Source organism: Mya arenaria, chromosome 6 (assembly GCF_026914265.1).
Source record: "Mya arenaria isolate MELC-2E11 chromosome 6, ASM2691426v1".
In the NCBI taxonomy this organism is placed as follows: domain Eukaryota; kingdom Metazoa; phylum Mollusca; class Bivalvia; order Myida; family Myidae; genus Mya; species Mya arenaria.
In genome coordinates, this window is record NC_069127.1 from 82,192,240 (window position 1) to 82,218,704 (window position 26,465).

A 26,465-nucleotide genomic window follows, 5' to 3' on the forward strand; every position below is an offset into this window, starting at 1 on the left:
TAATGTTTTATGGCTTAACCGTAACTAACGGTTTGAAAAAAAAAATGTATAAAACATCATTTTTTTTTAACTTAAATATACAATTCTGCAATCTAATTTTTTGTCAGCAGTCTTATATTACTGATTTCCATGGATTTTTCGCAAAAATTGGCTCGTTCCAAGTAGCCAACAAATAAAAAAGTTGTCAAACCGTTAAATCAGTGAAAGTGTAGCTTTAAACCTACTAGCCAGGTGATGATAAACAAAAAACTTAATTTGGCATGGCCTAAGATGTATTTGCATAAATATGAATAATATGGCTGTGTTCAAATGCATTCGTGTGTGTTACAAACACGCTATTTTCACATACAGTTAATGTTAAAAAGAACGCATGGACGTGCTAAAAGAACATTATCATATCAAGACTCATTCCATATGCCCTAACGCAATCTTCAGTCCGAGTTTTAATTCTCCTTCACAAAAAGGGAACTTACAAATAATGACTCATCGACAATATATCTATATGTGGATGATTTGCAGGAGAAATGTTTTGTCCAATTCAATTTTGTCTCGAAGTCATAACATTTATTCATCAATCTATATTTCTCGTTCATATCTACAGCAAAACAATAAAACATGACAGATGAATCACTGGTTATGACTCAGAAGAAAAACACAATTGAGATTTTCTGCTGGTAAATATCAGACAGTTTGTCAATGGAAATAAAGAATCATCTCTTGTTTTTGAATATTATACAATTGTTGACTTATAAGCCACTACATACGAACTAATATGCTCTGGCAGAAAGACATATTTTCTGCACATCATTTTTGACATTACATCAGAAGGAGTAAATCGAAGATAACAGGATTTTATATTCACATGTGGAAGCAGTAGTGTTATCATATTTGATTAAGTCCGTAAATGTGTTATTATATTTCATTTGTATTTTGATATTTTAAGTTTAAAGTGAAGTTAGTAAAAAAACACTTAATTACTTAATTTGTTAATTGTGCTGCATTCTGTTTTACCATGATTAGCAGGAATTAACATAATGTTCTATTTTTAGAATTTTCACTGTGACGGTAGAAAACATCTTAATTGCATTGCATTCTGTTTTACCATGATTAGAAGGAATTAACATAATGTTCTATTTTAGGAGTTGTCACTGTGACGTTTACCCCTAATTGAGATTAAATAATAGAATGTTCTTTCTCCCACCTCAGATAAGTAGATCCAATAATTTAACCATGCTAGATATTCTTATCTTGCCCACGGGCGAAGATAAAATGCCCATATCGAACTCTTTTTTAATGGTCACCACATTGTAATAACCTCCCTTGTTGAAGACTGTCGTCAGAAGCATCAAAGAAATCTTGTCTTATGGTAATATTTAGAACGCTAATTAACTATTTCTCGCTTCAAATGTCACCATAAAACATTTTTCAAGCACCATTCAAGAAATAATGCTTCATTCTCCTTAGAACTATTTAAAAAGACCGATTTGAATATCAACATTAACTGGAGCATTGCGCGCATATCCAGGACAACCACGTGCTATCGCATATCCATACGCAATTATTTTAACTAAGCACAAAAGAGTTCCAGCAAAAAGTACATTTTTACTTAATTTTGTTTAACTGAGGTGGGAGGAAAAGCATCTACCATAGGCACTCTTGTAAGATAGGTTTATCCCGACCCTCGCGCAGGGTGTTTTGCGGACAACCCTACGCTCGGGTCGGGATGAACCTATCTTACACTCTCGGCCATGGAAGATACTTTTATCTTACACTCTCGGCCATGGAAGATACTTATAATCTTACACTCTCGGCCAAGGAAGATACTTATAATCTTACACTCTCGGCCATGGAAGATACCTATAATCTTACACTCTCGGCCATGGAAGATATAATCTATATATAGAATTGTCACTGTCACGTTTTGCCCTTATACGATTTTTTAACAGAATGTTTTATTATTAGAATTGCCACCGATTGTCCTGATTGAGAGTAATTAACAGAACGTTCTATATGTAGAATTGTCACTGTGAAGTTTTGCCCTAACTAAGAGTAATTAAAAAGATTAGAAGCGTTGCTTTGATATTGCATTAGGAAAAAAAACTAAGCGAATATGGCAACACATATATTGGTTTTACAGAAAGTGTATCGGCCAGTTGAAAAAAAGTTTAATTTTAAGATCAATCAAATGATAAAGATCAATATCTCTTTTTTCTATTTCCAGGAAAGTGCCGTTACCAAGGAGTGTTCTATGAACACGGGACGACCATGAGCCCCAAATCCTGCCATATATGTGTTTGCGACGTAAGTGTTCATTTTACCACATGTATGTGTGGTACATGGCTATAAATGTATGTTGATTCTTACAGAGCAAATAAATACATACAGCTGATGATGATTGACAATAATTGTTAAGGGCAACCATGTCATCTCACTAGCCCGGTCTTAGGAATCATTCAAAATATCCATCCGTCTGTCTGTCTGTCTGTCTGTCTGTCTGTCCGTCCGTCCGTCCGTCCGTCCGTCCGTTCGTCCTTCCATCCGTCCGTCCGTCTCTCTGTCTGCCTGTCTGGCTGCCTGTCTACCTGTATGTATCTCTACAAATACCAAAATTTAATACAACTGACCAGCGTTTACCTTTTGTCGAAGGAAATATCTTTCACATGGTCCTCATCACATATATACACGCACAAATGAGATGTTAACGATATATAATTCTGCATAAATTGTAACATCTATTGTGTTTCTTCTCGCCTTCAGGATGGTGTTATGCAGTGTGACCGACAAGACCCGATGACGTCATGCCCACGACTCGATTGCCCCGTCGAAGACCTTTTACATGTGCAGGGTCAGTGCTGTCCAATTTGCAGAGGTAAAGATGTCCTTCTATTATGGTAGTCGACATTTAAGAAATATAACACACCACTGAGGGTCATATGACATTATAAGGACCGGTCAGTCAGCCCCCGAAGGTGAATGGACCTCGGCTAACGCCACCGAAGGCGTATATGGACCGAGGCGTTAGCCGAGGTTCATTCACCTTCGGGGGCTGACTGACCAGTCCTTATAATGCCATATGACCCGAAGTGGTATATTTCTTTTATTATACCGAACACTTTTCATTACAATTCAATATTTTTAAAGCGATTTAAATGTGTTTTATTGAACAAAGCTAATAATGTTCACTCGCGACAAGTTTTCGCCGTTATTAAAATAGCAAAGCGCACTTACCAATTGTATGACGTCAGCGGTCCATATTACATTTTTGGCGAGGTCCGGACCGGCCAAAAACATATATGGACCGCTGACGTCATTAAACTGGATTTTCATAAAAATACAGTGATATACGGACCGATCGAGTTTATATATACTAAGAAGGGACACATTTATGTGAGGTATAATATATATTTCATTTTGATTTAACGGTTCTGTTTTTTGTTCATTGGCACGACATTCGATTAAAACAACAAAGATTATATTATTTCACCTTTGGTCGCAACTACAGTATTTATTGGCCTATTTTTAAAATAACATACTTTTACAACTAATGGTCGTGTTGTCTAAAAAGGTTAGTAAGATGTCTTCATTGAAACGTTTCTGAAATAGATTCTTTGTATAACTTACAGAATTGCTTTTTTCAGGAACTGATTTCTGTTCAAGGGGACACAACTGCCATTCAAATGCAACCTGTATAAATCTTTCTACAAGATTCACGTGCCAATGTCGCCGTGGTTTCCAGGGAAACGGAAGTTACTGCGAAGGTACCAAAATTGTGAAAAATGCCTAAATTATGTTCAACCCGTTAGTACTCAGATCGTTTGGAACGTCGGAATGTCGTTTGCCTCTGTTTCATTTCCAAAACATTTATTAAGAATAATGACAATAGATTAGTTACTGTTGTTTAAAAATGGATCTCTGTCTATAATTTTTGTTCGTTTGTTTTCAGATATAAACGAGTGTTTGGAAACTGGAGGAAGGAATGGACATTATTGTCATACTGATCAAAAATGTGAGAACACAATAGGATCTTACAAGTGTAAATGCATGACTGAACATAGCCACCACGAGAACCAATCGTGTGCGAGCACTCTGAATGGCCAGATGGCGCTGTTCCCGATCACGTGGGTAGTCACGTGGTTTGTTTCTGTGATTACTTTGTGGCTGTGTAAAAACATTCAACTAAGGATGAGATGATCACCACCATTTGTAATCGTCGACTTTAGTTAGTGCACAAAATAGATACTAATTATTAAATTGGATGTAATAGTTGTGTATATATTGTTGACATTCATTGTCAATGTGATTATTGTTCTAAACAATTCCGTCGCCTTGTGTTGTGATGCACGCGTTTAAATGTTATGTTTTGGTTATTATGAAATCGTTAAAAATAAATTTATTTTATAGATTTATCAAAATATGAACAGTTCATAATGTAAACTGAAAGATATAGAATAATTATAATATCTAATAGTTTCGATCAATCGTATAAAAGTAGTTTATATTTGATAAGACAGAGGCAACACTAAGATTGTTTGTTAATATTTTAATGAAGATTTTTTTTATATAAGTATTTTTCAATCTGATATACATCACAAGCATATTGACTTAAATTTGACAATTGCCAATGTATCTTTTATGTATAAAAAATGAAATTGTTCCATAATTATATGTGCAAGCACAAGTTGTTGTAAGTATGTATTAAATAAAGTGATCGAGCGTTTAAAACATGTAAACAATCACTCATAAGTCGTTCATTATGATTTTTTGTTTAAATTAAATACTTTCATTGCCACACATAAGAAACATTTTTACTAGCTGAATTCATCATTTATAAAAGTCTTGACTTACTATACTGCTTACTATTCTATTACTTGTATAAGTTCCATTGTCTGTAATGTACTATTCTATTACTTGTATAAGTTCCATTGTCTGTAATGTAGTATATAATTTCGTATGTTGATTTTCCTGTCAGGTAAATTATTACACTCGTTTCTTTGTTTAATAAGTATTGCTTATAATTACACCATTTATACATATATGTGTAAACGTCATTTAGGAGGGTATGTCTTGCTTATATGAAAAGATAAGAAACTTTTAATCGAACATTATGGTTTGGGTTTCACTTTTGTATATATACTCTCTAGCTCATACAACTTTTAATATGTATTGTCATCTTAATACAGTTTATCATACACATGCGTGTTTAAAATATTCATATATACGGTACACATACGACACGCTGTTCGTTTGTTGTTGTTGCTATTACAATATATATTATGTTGTTTAAGCATGAAACGTGCACACCATTCGTACGCTGTCTCTGATACACTCTCTGCGTTGACGTGTGAAATATGTACCCAATTTTGTCCAGGGTGGTTTTCATTAAGGGGCAGACTATACAATCAACAACGTAATCACATTATTCAAATAAGAGGAAAAGTCATAATGACGTTGGTTCCGCCTGCAAATGATATGTTAAACATTGAAAAATAAACAACATTTTATGTTTAAGAAGCCAATGAAGATAAAATTCTGATCGAAATGTAGCAAATAATGTTATACAATAGTACAAAATTGCAAAATGGATTTTTTTTAAATATATTACAAGGTTACAATTCCCTTAGAAAACTGTACGTGCTCACACGAGACATGCATCTGTAGTGGCAATCTTGAAATCTGTTCATCGCCTTATTTAATTAGAGATTCGGTGGGTTGACTTGAGACCCAACCTCGCTACTACCTCGGGTATTATTTTGTAAATATTTGAAATAATAAAATCATTTACACATTTGTGACTTTGTTGTTCGGTGGTATGATACTGTTATTACACAGTTAAAACTCTATTTTGAATTTAATTTCCTTATGGCGGGAATTTAAAACTTATAAATCTCATCTTATGGTATTCATTATCTAATTAATTCCTGTTTTGTGAGTCCGTATTAAGCATTTTACAGTTTGTTGTACCATAACAAGGTATCAACATGTGTTTAATACAAGACGGCGATTTATAAACATGTCAGTAAAAGCAGGATTTTCCATTCGTTGGGCCTAACACACTGTTTGGCCATACCACGTGGTTTGTGACGTCATATTTGGTTTATTGCGCTTCGGAAAGGAAACTCGCTGTATGATTGAAGCGAAAAGTATTTTACTTCTTGCAATAACCTGATGTGACGTCACAAACCACGTGGTATGTCCACAATGAACACGAGTATTCAATATATCTGTTTTACGGAAGTGTCACAATGCAGGAGCTGGACTAACACAAACGTTTGGAGCTTACCTGTAGATGACATTATACAGTCCGCCACATCCAACTTCTAGTATCTCGATTAGCAAGCTGACTATTTCTAAGGAAAAGCGAATGTCTTGTAACCAGGCATCGCGTTCAAACTATAAATAATACAGCTAATGCCGTGTTGACTTTGAATGATTCAAACCCTTTATGTATAATGTTTAAATTTCGCTTTTTCTTGCTCTTTATGCGATCGTTTATAAGCTAAGATCACCAGTCCACAGCAAAGGAATTTGATATCTTAATGCAAATTTGCATAAATATCTTTATCTGATTCTGCAGATGTTAATGCAAATGCCAGTTCAATAAAATGGTTTTAAACGAAAAGATTGTAGACATGATTAGGAATATTTACACAGGAAAGTTTTAGTATACTAAATGAAAAGTTCAAATCATCGAACAGTTGTCCTTCAGTTATAAGAGTCTAGTGCCACTGGAATCCTTGAGCTTTAAACTTGGCAATAAGTAGGCGGGACAATATTAGTTCTATGCATGTTAGGTCAAGATATTCAGACAAAACAGTTGTTTCATGTAAAATGGAAACACATTACACACATACCAAAACGAAACAAGGATAACGAATCCGTCTCAGAAGACAAGAAACAATGTATTGTAATTCGATATCCAAGTTTCAAGCGCTTTTCGCTTCTTCACCGAAATTTTGTTTTCTGCGGAAAAGAAGACCTAGCGACAACCTCGATATAGCCCAAACATTTGTTGTAAAGCGTCGTCGGGAAGCTATCGACAGAGCGTATCTGGAGCCATTGTGCAATGTAAAGCCCGAACCAACTTTTGCCATTAGAACAAAATGCAGACTGGACGATGAAGGAAAGTTGAGAGTCACTATCAGCCAAAAGGGAGAACTACCAGACTTCTTACAGAACGACCGCCTTACGAACATTTATTTGAGTGTCAGCTTATCACACGAGTCCGGTGAAACAACGAAGAACGTGCGTGTTGTACGGTATGGAAAACAACTCGGAGAACTATCGTTCGATATGGGAAAGACTTCGAGGAAGGACTTGGCGAACTCAAGGCTGTATTTCGCTACGTATTTTTCCATCCGCCGGTTTTTCATCAAGAGAACTTTCCTTATACAAAAGTGGGCATCAAGGCTTGATTTAAGTTAACCACATAACGGACAAAATGAGTGTTAATTTATCAAGAAACGTCGATAGAATTAACATCAAACATCTATTAAAGGTATATGCAATACTAACATTCATCTATTTATTAAACGTCAACTGTTTGCAAGTTTACCGTACCCTAAGAAAATTATTTTACATACTACTGTATGTATTTTAATGCACATTGTTTTCAGTTGTGATTAACAGAACACGAATCATGTAGCTGTTTCACGAATATTGTAGCTATTTCACGAATCGTGTAGCTGTTTCACGAATCATGTAGCTGTTACACGAATCATGTAGCTATTTCGTGTTTTAACTTATTGTTTTAGAAACAGTTTAGAATTCTCGTAATTCGTGTGTTCCGGGAATACTTTACCAACAATTGTATTATCCCGTCAATGGACATAGTTTGTGTTTGAATCTAGAGAAAACATATATTTATGTCTTTACTAGTTCCAATGTTCAATTCAACTCAAGTCAATAATCGTTTATTATATCACAGTTTACATTTGAATAAAAGCATATGAAAACTCAATTTTACTACATGTGTGCACGAGTATAAAGAGGTAGTTTAATGGCAGCTCTAGAACAGGTTTGGAATTTATCGTTGGACGAAACAATTATTATTAGTTAGGGGAATGTGGTTAGTTCAAATAATAATATTTTTTAAAACACAAATTCACTTGTTTGAATTAAGGTTCAATAAAATCGGTACAGTAGAGAGTTAAAGAAAACAAAACTTTTCTACACATGATCAGATTCGTTTAAGGTGATTACCTAAAAGTTTAATCAAAACGCTGTTTTCTTAAGGTTTCCGGGTTCTTTATATTCAAAACTTCACTTAAATTCACAACATTAGGTATTGAGTAAAAACGACAATGTATGTATTTCTTCCTGATAGGATATAGCAGTACGTAACCAATAACGTTTAGATTACAAAAATACACTTTCTATTGAAATGAGGTACAGCATTTTGTCTCCATCTACCGACTTCGACAGGAAATGTATGGTTTCTAGCATGGAACTGCAAAAAATGTTACACGAAATTTTGGTAAGATCTTAAGGTACTCTCCAAAGTGTTCAAAATTTGCTGCAATTGGTCTACAAGATTAGATTTCACAAGATTACTGGCCTGTTCTGCAGTTTTTTGTAAAGCCAAACGTATTAATAACGCGTTGAGTCAGGCATTGATGTTGACTTGATGTTATTGACCAAATCTGAATTATTGATAAGTATTAATGTGTCTAGAAACTTAGAGGATATTCACCAAGTTCCTAGTACATCATGTTACGTGGAGCACTCTTTCTTTTTTATGTAATTCGACGAAAAAATAACAATAAAGTTGCTTCAACATAGCTTGGTTTTCAGAGCCCCAGACTTCAAATCCGTACACTATAATTGGAACAATGGTATCATCAAAAAGTTTCAGTTGTATATCCAAAGGCAAGTCCGGGCTATTGATTCTAAGAAATAGAGTATACATTGCTGTGTTAGCATGGCGTAATAAAAATATTTACGGCAGTATGAAAAGCTACCAGCGGACGAGAGAAATACACCTAGATATTTATTTCCCTTGACAAACTTGATTACTTGGTTATTATTGCTTATGTTGAATTTCTTCAGATTTCTTGCACCAATTATTTCACGAGAGGTTAATATTTAATTTCCATTGCATACAGTAATCTTGAAAACTATTTGAGACTTTGTTGAAAATCACGTTCGTTGATTTCAAAGAGTACAGTGTCGTCAGCGCACAGGAGTAATAGAAGGTACTCTATTGTCCAATTTGTATCTACTTTTATACAAACGTCTAATTCGGTAAGGTACACAAAAATAAAAACGGAAAAGGAATTTCTCCCTGAACTTGGAACATCGGAGACGTTTGCCCATTGATAGAAACGCATGATTTTATAACATTCTACATGTATTATGACTGTGATAATTTTACCCTGTAAACCAGACTGAATTAGCTTATACCAAAAACAAGCCAACTAGACAGAGTCAAATGTGGCCGAAAAATCAATAAATAAGCAAAACAGTCTCTTTTTCTGGGCACCAAGTTTTCTTATAAGATAATGCAATGAAAGAAAACGGCCGCAGGTTGAATAATATGCACGGAATCCGGCTTGGTTCTTATCTAATAATTTTTAGCTCTACTGGCCAAAGGCCAGAAGACATTATGCGATGGTAATGTGTACGTAGGATGTGCGTCCGTGCGTTCGTGCGTCTGTAAACAATTCCTTGTTAACACGATACAGCCTTCAGTTTTGATTGTATCTCGATAAAACTTGTACAATATCTACATATCCATTAGAGCTCGGCTCCTTTCGAAAACCAGCTAGATCCGCCCATGCATGCCTAGATTATGGGCCTTGATAGTATAAATAATCAGTGCGCCTGTAAAAAATTCCTTGTTAACACGATACAGCCTTCAATTTTGATTGTATCTCAATGCAACTTTTACTGTATCTATATATCCATTAGAGCTCGGTTTCTTTCGAAAACCATCCAGAGTTTGGTTCTTTTCGTAAACAGTGATGTTGACCACACAAACCCAGCCAGTAGAGCATAGGCCCTTTTGGGCCACTTGTTTTAAAAAGGAATGTGTTGGTGCGTTTATTAAGGATGGACACGGATAATTTGCCTAAACAACTTAGAATGGTAATCGGTCTATAATTTTGGTGGTCGGTAGGAGAACCCTTGTTTTTAAAAAATTGCTTTAATGTCCCGATTAGCCTTTCATCCGGGAATTTACCAGTGTCAATGGTTATATTGAAAAGTGTATCGAAGGTTGGGACCATATCGACGCGCGAAGCTTTAAAGTATTCATTGATGCTTTTTTCAAACTGCGACGATGTTTAACCATTCTTATTTTTCAGTATCATTTTCTTTACCTCGTCCTGTTCAATTGGCATATTCTACACATCAATATCAGCGCCTAAGAAACCAGGGTGATTATTATCCGGTATATGATCATTCGCGTGAACGACGTTGTTAATATTTTCAATGTAATGAATGAATGAATATGTTATGTTAAATATTTAATTATTTCCAACATTTCCCGTTTGACAAGCTATGCCGTTGCTATGAATATTTTTCACGCTTGGATTGTATGTCAGAATTTACCACATAAAATAAAATAATAAATAAATATTGAAGCCCTCTGTGTACAAATTGAAGTTTATTTTGTAAAAAAAGGAGTGTGCTCCTGTTAGCACTTGTGCACAAGGATGACAACGTGATATTCACATCGTTTTATTTAAGAAGCCATTCCCATTCTCTGAAAAGAACAAATGTATGGTTTTCGAATCAATATTTTCGCACAGTGTTTGTGAAAAATAACTTGTTTTGAAATCCTATGTTGATATTCGATAACGCAATGAGTCTAATATTTATGCAAAAGGTTACAAAAACAAGCTCAGTAGCAAAAAGTTTAAACATAAACCCGATTTAGTGGCACTGGGCAAACGCCAAAGACATAGAACACAAAATCACAAACAAGAAACATAGAAAAACAGCACAAAACTCCACAAACAGCACAGTGCATACAAATACTTTATATAAAAAATAGGTATGTTTATCAAGAATTGTTAGGTACCGCCTTGGAACGGTCAGTAAAATGTAAATTTACTGAGGGTTTAAACCAGTTTATGTGCACAAACCTCACTCTTATCCCAACAATTCTTAAAAGATAAAACGCAAAAGGTAAATCTTATCAAATTATGCATTAACTTGAGGAAGCTTATCAATAAAACAAATAATAATAAACGTATAGGTAAACCCCAAGTAATTCTATGATTAGAGATCCCAACTCTATCTGCAGACGGAGGGATACAATTCAGAGCACCTAATGCAAAAACTTTTCAAAGATACGATGCAGTCATTGTTAGAAACTATAAACATCCCAAAAGGTTTAAAACTGTGTGATCATAGATTTTCATAATAAAAAGCATCATTGTACTAAAACTGGGAACAAAGAAGGAAAACATTATTAAAAATAAAAGCGACATGTATTCGCTATTCTTTCCTTCTAAATGATTTGAAAATGTAAAATATTTGGAGAAAATGAAGCCACAGCCAAAACACTGCTAAGACTCAGGACACAAAAGCTTTCGATCAAATTCCTAAATATTTAGAATGAAATATGTGTTGTCACTTATATATTTTCATGAAAAAATATGTTTAAACCAAGACTCAAAAGTGCAATCTTAATTTCATCGTAAAAATTCTACTTGAAGAGCATTTATGAAGATATTTGCTGCGTTTGTTGAGAATAGCATTATCTTAGAATACATTACACGTTTTTCGTCAATAACACCTACATTGAAGACGATTCGCAACATTGTAACTGTATTAACTGAGAATGTCTCTGAAACTAATGTTGGCGACTACGGACCTAGGCCTAAATATCAGAAAAATACTCAAATCGTATCTCAATCTCAATCTCAACTCATTTATTTAGTTGAACTATCAGCCGTGAATTCGATAAACTCATTGTAAACTAAGGAGTGAAAATATCAACGTTAAGAACTACTTAAAAATCAATTGTGGTTTCATTCCTTTGACCAAAAGTGAACAGTGTCAAAATGATAAAATGATGATGTGATATTATAAAAAGATTGCATATGTTAAAATAAAGATTTGTTTGATAAGAAACACAACTCTATTTTGCTTTCGTAAAATAAAACTAGCCTAATGAGTAAACGAAAAAGAATATTCGTAAATAAAGGCGATGTTTTATCCTCTATTTTGTATATTTTCAAACTGCCTGCCTTTGTGCTACGAACTTCACGGGCACCTTTTGATGCTAAATAGGTGAACTTATGTGACTTGGAGCTCTTCTGGTGTCCTGTTTTATTGTTTTAAAGAACATTCTGAACACGCTCATTAGATACTTTGCGTATATAATGTTGTATGTAACTATTGCCAATATATTGGTGTATATAGTTGTTTTCCCCTTAAATATACAGACAAGTGACGTTAACGATATTTATGAAGACATGTGAAGTATACTTTATTGAATAAACACACGCGTATAAAGATACTAAAATATTTTTATTATGATAATAGAAGAACAAGGGGGAGGACGTAATTTCGTTTCATGCAAACATAAAGTGAGAAAAATGTTTCATGGCAATCAAAATGGCGGATTTAGAATGAATAGAACCGATTCAGGTACCAACTTTTGCCTGGTAAGTGGTCTTTTTCTTTAAATTTTGAATAAAGTATCCATCCAGTATGTGACGAAGAGCATATTCTTCGATCAACATCTTAGTTGGTATCATAACTTTAAAGATAAAATATATTGAACAGATTGTCGCTTTGGAAGCAATGTTTACAAATAAACGTGTTGATTTTATCCACATTTTTTTCGGCAAATATGGCATAGCTGTGCATGTTGTTACTGTGCTTGCACGTATATATTCCTATTTTCCAAACTGCCTGGTTATTACTCGATTGATGAGCCTCACGTTATAAAGAAAATCACACAAGACCGCAGCATACCGCAGTGACAAAGAAATCCGTCAATACAAGAACAAAAAATGCTAGCCTGTGGCCGATAAAAAAACGCGCTTGTGTGATAACAACTCTCAAAGAAGTTAGATTCTCAGTGACAAAATGAGATGCCTAACGTCTTAAACTCCTAACAGAACACTCAAAAGCACTCGATCAGCCCAGAAAAGTGTATCCATCGAAATACCACATGAACAGAAGCATGAAATATTAAATGCACGTGAAAGTAAGAAACAACTGCTTTTTGACAGTGAAATCTCAAGCAAAGACAATACATGTGCAGTGAGTCGCGGAGAGCGGAATCAAAATATAAGTATCAATTATGTGTTTCCGGTACGGATAGAAAAATCCGACCCCAGAGCACGCGCGTAAGCCGGTAACGAACTTTGCCGAGTTACCGGCCACGCAGCGTGCCCGAGGTGCGGTTTTTTCGATCCGGACTGGAAAAACATGATTGATATTTTTTCTTGCATATCTAAAATGATCAATTTGTAGAAAGAATGACGTAGAAAAGGAACATTTGTTAATTTCACCAAAAAGCGCGTGCGGCGTTGTTTACTGACGTCATAAAGCACAGTAGTTTTAAATAACTAAAAATCGCGTTTTTCACGATTATTTATTTTTAATTTTGATTGAAAGTCTTGCTTACATATATATATAAGATTGCGCTTTATTGAAATGGCATAATATACTTTTCATAAACCATACACTAATGCATTAAGAAGTGGCGCGTTATTGTGCGTGACTCATCTTACATAGGGGTGTAAGATGGGGTTTTCCAGCACTGTTCACATGACCGGAAACACACGTCCGGTATGCAAGAACAATTTACAACATAATCTCATCCTTCATCGGTATGTTGTTGTGTGTGTTGCCATGTTTTGCCATGTTTGTCCATATGGTTTGTGTCTCAAATTCAGTGTCGTTTGGGACATTATCTTGTGCCTCTGAACAGGAATTATATTTGAGTTTTGGACTACTGGACTAGTTACTGTAGTTTGCATTGTAGAATATGTTCAACAAGTATTAAAATTCAGGCACAGAGGGACTGACCCTATTTCAAGAAAATCAAGAACAATGTCTGCTCTTTTATAATCAGGAAGTAAATGTTTAAACAATTATTTTACCATACCTTTGATGTTTTTAAAGGTTACACAAGGATGCTTGAGTAGGAAGCAAGATTTCGGCGGACTAACATATTCATATTGTGGATAAACTTCATGCAAAGATAATCAAAGCACTGAAAGTGCTGATGGACGGTGACATTGTTAAGTCTGCTGCAAGTATAGAACTAAGTCCTTTCTCTTATAAACACAGAAAATCATCGGGACCTAATCTTGAATATAGGAGCATAATTTGAACACTCTTAGGTGAGGACAATTAGACAATGCTTCAAACCAAATATCTAAGCTTGATATTTATTTTCCAAACATAATTATTCATCTTAATGCTGTAGCTTTGAAAAGTTGATGAAAAGGTCACCTGGCAATATCATCGTTAATGTTGTTTACAGAACTACATCATGGTCAAAATTCCATTCCAGTTACATAACAAATACGCCAAAAGGACACAATCAAGATAACTGAAGCATTACATTAACAGATGTTTTTAAAACAGTACACATAGTCTAAAGTACTCAAAATCAAAAACGAAGGCCTTAGTTGAAGCAACTGTGCACAAGATGATCAATTTGCAAGAAAAACAATTGTCGAAAACTGACATAAACTTGGTATTAATGTGTACAATGCATTGAATCTTACTTACTGAAGTACCACATAGTTTACAACTTATTTTAGCTAATCAGTTATTTCGTATTTTTCCATTAAAAATATTACTGGGTATTTCTACCAAGGTATATAGCTTAAATATACCACCTGTTTGGAGTAAGCCTTTGTAGCACAGTGGATACAACACTGGACTGCTATTTTTTTTAAATTTTGGTCCTTTTTCTATAATTATGGTTTAAAGCTTAACACATTCTATTAAATAATTGTCCTGAGTTGCGTTACAGGAAAAAAAATTGGTGCCAATCTGGTGTACAGTCTCTTTAAAGTAACCCGAGAACAACAATGATGAATTGTTTTCCAAACATAGCAACATTTTATTGCAGAGGCCACAAAAATAAAAAAAAAGTAAGTGAAAATGTCACAAACATGGTTAGCCTAACACAACATTTGTAATTATTTTTAAAGCAGTACATTTTGTCCAATCTGTAAACATATGAAAGAGGGTCAAAAGGTCACAGTAAAGGAGATCTGAGGACAACATTGATAATTGTTTTGCAAAACTTACTGAACTTTCGTTGCAGTACCTTAGAATAGAAAAGGTGATCAAACGGTAATTATCAAGGTTATCCAAGTACAATATTGATATTTGTTTTAAAAGTTATACACAGGGTCTATTTTTTTTTTGCTGTTGCTTCAAAAATAGAATGTATGTCAAAAAATCATATTCTATGTCATCAAAGCACAACATTGTTTTTGTTTTGAAAACTGTACTAAAAAACTTTCATTGAAGTAGCTTAAGAATAGGAAAGTATGTCGAAAGGACAACTTTATCCAAGCACAATTTTGATTTCGAATAAATGGTCTTAATTTCATGGCTGAAGCTTCAAATTTAAATTGTCAAAATGCCACAATCTAGGTCATCAAAAGACAACATTAAATATTGTTTTCAAAACTGTCTAAAACGCTATAGCTCTAAAAATAATTAGGTTAAAAAGGTCCCATTCAGGGTCATCCGAGAACGACATATATAAATATATGTTTGTTTTCAAAACAGTACAGATGTCAAGTTTTCATTGATGTAGCTTTAAAAAACATAAACTTCAGGAAATGTGTAAATAAGTTAGCTTTTGTCGAACTTACTAACATATTTCCTTGACGATTTGTATAATACAGTCTATTATATGATGACGAGTCTTAGTATCTTTTTATCAAAATATTCTTTAAGTAAAGACAGCAAAAACAACCAACCTGTTTTACTTGTCTAGTAAACAAGAGCTATCACAGGGACTGCGCGCTCGACTATTACGCCGCTGTTCAGTGTAAGGATTGAAAAGTTTTGGCGAAACATGGATCACTGTAAAATTAGATTAGATTAGATTTCAATGCAATACATTATGTATATGTTGAGATATTAACATGAATGTGGTTACATGGAAATTTTAAGCAGAATTTCTAAGTCCAATAATAATGGGCCGTTATTTGCAAAATATAGTTATCTAACTTGGTTATTCAAGTAGGTTGGGTGGTTGAGTACCATTGTCTAAAGTCTCAGTGCAATACATGAGTAGTTGCTGAGATATTAACCATGTTTGCTAACATGCAAAACCTTAATCAGTATTTCTAAGTTGCATAATAAAGGGGCAAAAATGATAAAATATAAAAGATAGAGTTATCTTTCCTGATTAATTAAGAAGGTTGAATAGTTGGGAGCCTGTGTATAAAGTTTCAATGCAATACATTATGTATTTGAATTTATATGTCAAATAATAAAGCAAAACCTTAACCAGAATTTTTAAGTCGAATAATAAAGGGTCATTATTTGCAGTAAATGCAAACTAGAGTTATCTAACTTGTTTAATTAGGAAGGTTGGATTGTTGAGTACCATTGTATAAAATCTTAATGCAATACATCAAGTAGTTGCTGAGATATTAACCTATGTGTGCTTACATGCAAAACCTTAACCAGAATTTCTAAGTCAAATAATAAAGGCCCATTATTTGCATTAAATTCAATTAAGTGTTATCTCACATCATTAATTTAGTAGGTTAGATAGTTGGGAATACATATCTTAAGTTTCAATGCAATACACGATGTATTTGCTGAGATAATGACTTAAAGGTGCTTACATGCAAAACCTTAACCAAGGTGTGACGCCGACGCTTGGGTGAGTAGTATAGCTCTCCATATTCTTCGAATAGTCGAGCTAAAACAGGATACAATTAAAGCGATGCTATTCTCTGCACTACATGCATGCATTGCAAAAAAATGTATTAGAAAACATTTCAAACCAAAGAATCATGCGATCATTCTCACACTGTTTGTAAGAAGAATACATATAAAGGTGATATCAAGTACAACAGAAAGGAATAACAACAAAAAACTAAATTCTTTTTAAATGTGACATCATAATGGTCACCGGTAAGATGAAGTCACAGATTACTATGTGTGCATGACGTCATTTCCTATTTAAACCAATAAAGTACCCCATTCAGTACCCAGCGTGATTGAAAGTTTTTTTATCAGGAGATAGATAAATATCACATTTTCCTCTTACGAATTGGTTGGAAATGTAATTTTACCTTTTTTCATCACAATGAATACAAAATGACAAATTGTCATTTGAAAAAAACAACTATTCTTGTCAATGAATTTGTTTAAAAACATGTGGAAGGATACTATTAGTTCCATGGTCAGTAGGCAACCCAATATGGGATATTCAATGTAAAGGAAACCATATTGCGGCGGAGTGAAGCTCGAACCTAAATATGGATTCTTGCCCCCCATATTTCCAATACTATGTCACCTACTAACCCTGTAATGTAAGTATAACGTTGACAACCTGTTACCCTGTTTAAATGTTTTATTTATTCATTGAAATATTCATCAAGTCCGAATAAAGACACCATTTTGGTTTAATATAAATTTGGAAAATGGAAAAATGTGGTGTCACCACGTGACCTGTCCTTGACCAACAGCGGTGTCTCATAAATATTGGAGTCGTGATAGTTTTTTGACCAATAGAAAAAGACCAATGTTATATTGATATCCCCATGTGTATTTAGGAGAGAAAAAATATGTGATGGCTGTATTTAACTGGATATATTTAGTATACAAGTAAATAAAAAAAAACACGAAAAAAAATCTTTATGAAAAAACATTACTAAGAATGGGTGGAGTGATTGCTGATAATGAGCCCTTCCTAATCATTAAGCTAGTTACTTAAGGTCATTTAATTTGCTTAGAATACAACCTCATTGTCTAATTCATTGTCGACGTAAATTCTTATGCAGGGATTGTGCATCAGGTGAGTGACAGTAGGCTGAGGAAAAACCAAACTTGAAGAATGAAATTGTTAATGATTAAGGATAGCACTTCATTTATGCCTATCTGACATTTCATTTGCTTAATTGTAGGTTTATTCTATTTTTGTTGTTAAAGCTGCACTCTCACAGATTGAAAGTATTGACAACATCTTTATTTTTTGTCTTGGAACGAGCTGGAAACCAGTAATGTAAGACTGCTGACAAACAATCAGATTATTGATTCTTATACTTATGTTCAAAAATTGATGTTTTACGCATTTTTTCTTTAACCGTTAGTATCAGTTTAAGCCATTAAACATCAATTTTTTAACATGAATATGAATATCTAAGATCTGATATTTTGTCAGATATCTTATTATTGGTTTGCACATATTTACGCAATAATTTGCTCTTTCCAAAACAAAAAAATAAAAGAAGCTGTTAAAATAGTCAATCTGTGGGAGTGCAGCTTTAAGGGCTCATTATTTCTTAGTCTTAACAAGTTGATGTTCAAATTAAGAGTCTTCTTATCCAAAAACATCTATTAAAATAAGTTTTTAAAAAAGAGGGCTTTTTGAAAATATCAAAATTGAATTAAGGAAAAGAATTTCATATTTGTCAGGTTTGAACTGACATTTCCAAATGCTTTATCCTTTGGAACAGGCCATGCGGTAACTAAGAAATATGTCAAGTCCAAGATATACGCATTACCACAAAATTAATCAAGCACAATTTTGATCACAATTCACACACTGTGCAATGTTAAAATTGCAAAATTTCCTTCTGATTGAAAAAAAAAATCACAGGCTGTCAGACTAAATTACTGACAGTCCTTTTCTATAAATGTTCATGCTGTCTTCAGAAATAGATTGAAATAACGAATAAGGGTAATGTAACATTCTGCCAAAGGGGGGAGTGCATTCATAGTATGTGGATGTCCTGGATTAAATATGCAAATTAACATACCAGGTCTCTGTATGGAGGGAGAATATATGTATATAAAAGGGTTAAGCATGATTTTCCCTGAAGGGATCTGTTGGCCTTGTACATTTCAGTAATATGGCTTGTTTTTTGTTGAGCTTTTTTAGACATACATGTTTGATGCTAGATAGGCATACCAATTAGAATAATTTGCCCAAAATTGCAACAGAAAAATTTCAGGGGCGCAGCCAGCGTTACACACTTACGCACATGCGTAATATCAATTTGAAAAATGAAAAATTGGCCAAACATGGCATCAAAATCGAGGGTTAAGCTATGTTTTGACATCAGAATAAAACCTTAAAGGGAAGATCAGCTATGGAAAGCATTGTTTCTTTGTGCTAGATAACTAACACAGCCTTAAAAATCACTTGGTAACTACAGTCGTCGGCCTTGAACCTATAAATCCCGACAAATACAAATCATTGCTAAACATGTTAGTTCCATTTTTCCGTGGGGAGCAGCCCCCACCCCCCCTTAACATCCTACAGTTACAGGGATTCCCCATCCCATAGCCTCTCACATTTAGTACAGCCTGGCTACACCCTTGAATTTAATTAATTGTCAAAAAATGTCAAAATCGTGTCTACATACTAGTATTTTGATTTTTTTTTTCATTGAGTAAGACCCTTTTGGGCTATTTAAACACTGTAAATATCTGTAAAGCTATATACATGTATACAATATTGATATCCCCAGCATGCACAATTAAGTTATGCATTATCTTTTACCATTGTTAATTTTAACATACAAAAAAAATACTGTAATTTACACTTACCTGAAAAATGTGTAGTCAATGATAGAGAAAAATAAGTGGCATATTTCAAATCAAGGCATTTAAGGCTTACCAGCGGCTTAGCACCGTCCAGATAATACAGACAGGCTAGCTCTGTGTCCTAATGCCAGGATTATTTATAGTTATCTTGTTGAAAAGTTTAATACTTGACTAGCCCAAATAAACAGCAACTTCAGAGTCTTTGACAAGTTTTGTTTTGGTGAGTCTTCATGTCCACATTCAACTTTTTCTCCTAGCAAAGAATGACATTTCAAGCACTAAGTTTATTTAGTTCAAATAATTGTACATTGAATGATTTTTTTTACCATTTTTGATATGGCACGTCACGTAGTGAACACATCTATAATTTTCGACTTGATGTATATTGAGCTTCAAGATGAGGCGCATCAGCTAGATAGTTTCAAAATGTGAATGCTATGATGACAGAAGCTGATCGGAATTTAAGTGTTTAATGAAACACTTGTGTAATTATACACACTTGTGTGATTAAACAATGATTTTGCCTCAAGATAAATTATGTGAAACTTTCGTGTTTCTATTTTGCAATGCAGTTTTTAATATTGAAGTGTTGTTACAGTTGAAGAAAATATTTTACTATGGTATGAATCAGATCAACATGGCATAAAGGGAACCAAATTATGTACTGGTCAGTCAATTGTAACCACGCCCACCCCCACCCCCACCCCCAGATCTTGGGAATAGCGGGGACTTTGACTTTCAGTACAGCCAACACCGGCTAAATTCCATGCAATGCGGGGACGAACAGTTGGTAAAACCCTCACCAAAATCCCTGCACCCCGGGGACTCTAGGTAAGGCCAATTACCCGCTATATTTAAAGCAGACAAAACCACCGCATTCACCAGGCAATGCGGGGCCACCTGAAAAGCATAAACGCGACCCATTTCACCGGCTATTCCCAGTATATCCCCGGACCTGGGATGGCCGTGGTTACAATTGACTGGTGCATTAATATCACAATTTTAAAGAAAATCTGAAATACCCTACTGTACTGTAATATATGTTTTATGCAGAAAGATGACAACTGTGACGCAGATGCAAGTTGTTTCGAGTTATTATCATTATTTTTCACATCAATATTTGCAACAATTATTAACTTCTACTAATGGCACGAAGCAAAACGACGTTATTGTTTTTTTGGATTTTCACTAAGTTTATATTTCCGTGTTTTACTGCAACTTTTAGTAGTGGGTGACCTTTCACCAGATGTATTTCAGTCATTAATTGTATTGCGTTAAATTCAGCCAATATGACCACAAGGTGATGATGTTATTCAATTAATTATTATTAATTCTCCTTTTTAGTACTAACAATCCATTGTAAAACTCTAGTGTATGCCATAAATCCCATTTGACATCGGAAATTCCACGGACATGTTTTGATTCGTCCTCCATCTTGGATTCACCGGGTCATTTTGGGTCATGCCATTAACACATCATATTTTGATGATTTTACTTAAGGAGTCTACAGAATGATATATATTTTAAAATATTTCGATAGTTCAAAGTATTGAATTAATTCTGTTTAGCAACAATGTACTTCAGTATTCAGTTCGAAACATTTACGGATGTATTTTTATCGATACAGTAAAATGGCCGAGGAGTTCCGAATGCAGTTTGATATTAATGTAGTGGAACTATTTCCATGTAGTTGTCGATATTAGCGAAAGGATTTATCAATATAAATATTTGATTTGAGTACCAATTGTCAATAAATTATACATGCCCCACTTCTCTCACTATTCGCCCAGATATTTTAGAAAAAAACACCTATGTAACAGCCACTTTAAGTCAGCTGTGTATTCAAAACAATGATACGAACTATTTCTGAGCGCACTGATGTTCTTTGGCTTGTAGTTGGATCGGCTGATGTGCCTACTTAGGACGGGCCCTGAGGGGCACCGTCCAAAAACGAAATTTCAATAAAACTCTGATAAAATATTCCTTCGTAAAATTTGAAAATCCTCTTAACACACCAACACATGAAACAAAGGATATGATAAAGTTCTACCCTTGCAAAGGAACATACCTCAGGTAAAGCATGATCGCTCAGCAAGAGCTGGTAAAACATGATTGCTCAGATGGAATCGGGTAAAACATGATTGGTCAGCAGGAGTCGGGAAAAACATGAAGGAGTTTTTGTTGTTCAGCACCAGTCAGGAAAAACATGACTGCTCAGCAGGAGTCGGGTAAAACATGAAGGAGTATTCGTTGTTCAGCTGAAGTCGGGTAAACATGAAGGAGTTTTCGTTGTTCGGCAGGCGTTGGGTAAAACATGAATGAGTTCTCGTTGTTCAGCAGGAGTCGGTTAAAACATGAGGGAGTATTCGTTGTTCAGAAGAAGTCGGGTAAAACATGAAGGAGTTTTCGTTGTTCACCAGGAGTCGGGTAAAAACTGAAGGAGTTTTTGTTGTTCAGCAGGGGTCGGGTAAAACATGAAGGAGTTTCCATTGCTCAGCAGGAGTCGGGTAAAACATGAAGGAGTTTTCATTGCTCAGCAGGAGTCGGGTAAAACATGAAGGAGTTTTTGTTGTTCAGCAGGAGTCGGGTAAAACATGAAGGAGTATTGGTTGTTTAGCAGGAGTCGGGTAAAACATAAAGGAGTTTTTGTTGTTCAGCAGGAGTCGGGTAAAACATTAAGGAGATTTCGTTGTTCAGCAGGAGTCGGGTAAAACATGAAAGAGTATTGGTTGTTCAGCAGGAGTTGGGTAAAACATGGAGGAGTTTCCATTGCTCAGCAGGAGTCGGGTAAAACATGAATGAGTTTTTGTTGCTCAGCAGGAGTCGGGTTAAACATCAAAGGAGTTTTCGTTGCTCAGCAGGAGTCGGGTAAAACATGAAGGAGTTTTCGTTGCTCAGCAGGAGTCGGATAAAACATGAAGAAGTTTTCATTGATTAGCAAGAGTCGGGTAAAACATGAAGGAGTGTTCATTGCTCAGCAGGGGTCGGGTAAAACATGGAGGAGTTTCCATTGCTCAGCAGGAGTCCGGTAAAACATGAAGGACAATTCGTTGTTCAGCAGGAGTCGGGTAAAACATGAAGGAGTTTTCATTGCTCAGCAGGAGACGGGTAAAACATGAAGGAGTTTTCATTGGTCAGCAGGCATCGGGTAAAACATAAAGGAGTTTTTGTTGTTCAGCAGGAGTTGGATAAAACATGAAGGAGTTTTCATTGCTCAGAAGGAGTCGGGTAAACCATGAAGGAGTTTCAATGCTCAGCAGGAGTCGGGTAAAACATGAAGGAGTTTTCATTACTCAGCAATAGTCCGATACATCACGAAGGAGTGTTCATTGCTCAGCAGGAGTCGGGTAAAACATGAAGGAGTTTTTGTTGCTCATCAGGAGTCGGATAAAACATGAAGGAGTTTTCACTGCTTCGCAGGAGTCGGGTAAAATATGAAGGAGTTTTCATTGATTAGCAGGAGTCGGGTAAAACATGAAGGAGTTTTCAATGCTCAGCAGAAGTCGGGTAAAACATGAAGGAGTTTTCATTGCTTCGCAGGAGACGGGTAAAACATGAAGGAGTTATCATTTGTCATTAGGAGTCGAGTAAAACATGAAGGAGTGTTCATTGCACAGCAGGAGTCGGGTAAAACATGAAGGAGTTTTCATTGCTTCGCAGGAGTCGGGTAAAATATGAAGGAGTTTTCAATGGTCAGCAGGAGTTGGGTAAAACATGAAGACGTTTTTATTGCTTCGCAGGAGACGGGTAAAACATGAAGGAGTTATCATTTGTCATTAGGAGTCGAGTAAAACATGAAGGAGTGTTCATTGCTCATCAGGAGTCGGACAAAACATGAAAGAGTTTTCGTTGATTAGCAGGAGTCGGATAAAACATGAAGGAGTTTTCGTTGATAAGCAGGAGTGGGGTAATACATGAAGAAGTTTTCATTGCTTCGCAGGAGACGGGTAAAACATGAAGGAGTTTTTGTTGTTCAGCAGGGGTCGGGTAAAACATGAAGGAGTTTCCATTGCTCAGCAGGAGTCGGGTAAAACATGAAGGAGTTTTTGTTGCTAAGCAGGAGTCGGGTAAAACATGAAGGAGTTTTCATTGCTCAGCAGGTGTCGGGTAAAACATGAAGGAGTTATCATTTGTCATTAGGAGTCGAGTAAAACATGAAGGAGTGTTCATTGCACAGCAGGAGTCGGGTAAAACATGAAGGAGTTTTCATTGCTTCGCAGGAGTCGGGTAAAATATGAAGGAGTTTTCGTTGATTAGCAGGAGTCGGGTAAAACATGAAGGAGTTTTCACTGCTCAGCAGAAGTCGGGTAAAACATGAAGGAGTTTTCATTGGTCAGCAGGAGTTGGGTAAAACATGAAGACGTTTTTATTGCTTCGCAGGAGACGGGTAAAACATGAAGGAGTTATTATTTGTCATTAGGAGTCGAGTAAAACATGAAGGAGTGTTCATTGCTCATCAGGAGTCGGATAAAACATAAAGGAGTTTTTGTTGTTCAGCAGGAGTCGGGTAAAAACATGAAGGAGTTTCCGTTGCTCATCAGGAGTCAGATAAAACATGAAGGAGTTTTCATTGCTTCGCAGGAGTCGGGTAAAACATGAAGGAGTTTTCATTTGTTAGTCGGAGTCGGGTAGACATGAAGTAGTTTCCATTGCTCAGCAGGAGTCGGGTAAAACATGAAGGAGTTTTTGTTGCTCAGCAGGAGTTCGGTAAAACATGAAGGAGTTTCGTTGTTCAGCAGGAGTTGGGTAAAACATGAAGGAGTTTTCATTGCTCAGCAGAAGTCGGGTAAAACATGAAGGAGTTTGGTTGTTCAGCAGGAGTTGAATAAAACATGAAGGAGTTTTTATTGCTCAGCAGGTGTCGGGTAAACCATGAATGAGTTTTCATTGCTCAGCAATAGTCCGATACATCACGAAGGAGTTTTCATTTGCCAGCAGGCATCGGGTAAAACATGAAGGAGTTTTCATTGCTCAGCAGGAGTCGGGTAAAACATGAAGGAGTATTGACTGTTCAGAAGGAGTCGGGTAAAACATGAAGGAGTTTTCGGTTCGCAAATGTGGAAACGGATTTGCAAACTTGTATCATTACAGCTTGCGTGAAATGCCATGTTGAGTATGTTAATATTCTTCCCGTTCATTGTCCACAGTGTCATTATAGATTCTCAAACTAATGGTTCTCTTTATTAATTTGAACTTCTACATATGTCTTTCATCACAATACACTATCTGATATATTTAGTGTTTATTATGCAATAAACCTCTATGATTTTCTATCTACATATTATGACAATTATTTGTATGTTTTTTTCCCTAAGAATTATTGCATGTCACACTACCAATGCTAAAGACTATAATATAACTCAAAGCCGGCTCTTTATTGCGTTATCCTTGGTATGTTGGAGCTTTTCAGTTCATGAAGTAGTATTTTATATTTCTTATTTTATGCGATGTTGTGAACTGTCTGTCTGTCGGTCGTTGTCTGTCTGTCTGTCTGTCTGTCTGTCTATTGGTCTTTCGTCCTTCCGCCTGTTTGCCCGTCTGTCCATCTATTGGAAAAAAGAATACCGTGACTGTCTGTGCTACAGTGACAGAGCTCTTTGTCAGAAAAAAATCTTCCGTAATAAAGGCTGTAACGTAGACAGGTAATTGACTTTTGAATAAGTTCCATAACACAATTAGGGGGTAGATAATGTCATTGTTGTGCCAAGTGGTAAATGCGTTGTACCATTGTGCACCGTTTTAGCTATCTGGTTGTTTTTTGTTTTATTTTGCATAAAACAGGTTTGTTTGTTTTTTAACAATTTAGCGAACGTTAGTGGCAGTTATCAATGGGTGTGAAATATTAGGGAAGTTAAGATATTTGTGTTAAGATGCAATTGACCAAGATAATACATTCATGAAAACAGTGATAACGACACCCGTATGTTTCTAACGCTAAATTAAAGACCGAAGATAAAACACAGACATACAGACAACAACTAATTTAGCAACTTCTTTATTTTACAGCGATTGTGAAACAAATTATTACAACATTATATTACTCACAGGAAGCCAATCTCCCGGCCGGCTTGTTTATCCACACACGAAACTCACTTTCATATAGGCAGGGGCTGGAACCCGGGACATCTTGGTGTGAAGCTTGCCAGTTTCTAAAGAAATAACACGTACGCACGCACACGCACGCGCTTGCACGCGCACGCACGCAAGCTCACACACACGCACGCGCGCGCACGCACACACCCACACCCACACCAAATGACATGGACAAAAACCAGGGACAAAAGACAGGAACAAACTGTAGAAACGAATGACCGAGGTATCGTCTATTTTCAACAAGAGCTCTAACTGTAAAGTAATAAACGGTCCCACTCCCTAAACGAATGACCGAGGTATCGCCTATTTTCAACAAGCGCTCTAACTGTAAAGTAATAAACGGTCCCATTCCCTAAACGAATGGGCGAGGTATCGCCTATTTTCAACAAGAGCTCTAACTGTAAAGTAATAAACGGTCCCACTCCCTAAACGAATGGGTATACACTGCCGCGAAATGCCCGCCTTATCAGACAGGCTTATTTATGCAACTCGTTTCCGGGGCTTACGTCAAGGCAATGTGCGTCAACCGAACTCAACGACCTATCGGTAGGATCCCTAAAGACGGGTGCGTCAACATAAAAAGCGTAGGGATGGGTAGCCATAGTGTATGTATAAACCATTTTATAGCGATACGGAGCTGGAGCGATACA

The 26,465-nt window shown here is 35.6% G+C and overlaps 1 protein-coding gene across 1 annotated transcript in view; it reads left to right on the forward strand.

The window, feature by feature from the left end:
• LOC128238770 (protein kinase C-binding protein NELL2-like) overlaps positions 1–5,768 on the forward strand; it is a 58,152-nt gene extending 52,384 nt beyond the window's left edge. The window contains exons 10-13 of the mRNA XM_052955010.1: positions 2,222–2,301; positions 2,758–2,869; positions 3,639–3,758; positions 3,944–5,768. Coding sequence (XP_052810970.1) covers positions 2,222–2,301; positions 2,758–2,869; positions 3,639–3,758; positions 3,944–4,191 — 560 coding nt within the window. The 3' untranslated portion in view covers positions 4,192–5,768. The remainder of the gene's footprint in view (positions 1–2,221; positions 2,302–2,757; positions 2,870–3,638; positions 3,759–3,943) is intronic.
• The last annotated feature ends 20,697 nt before the right edge of the window (positions 5,769–26,465 follow it).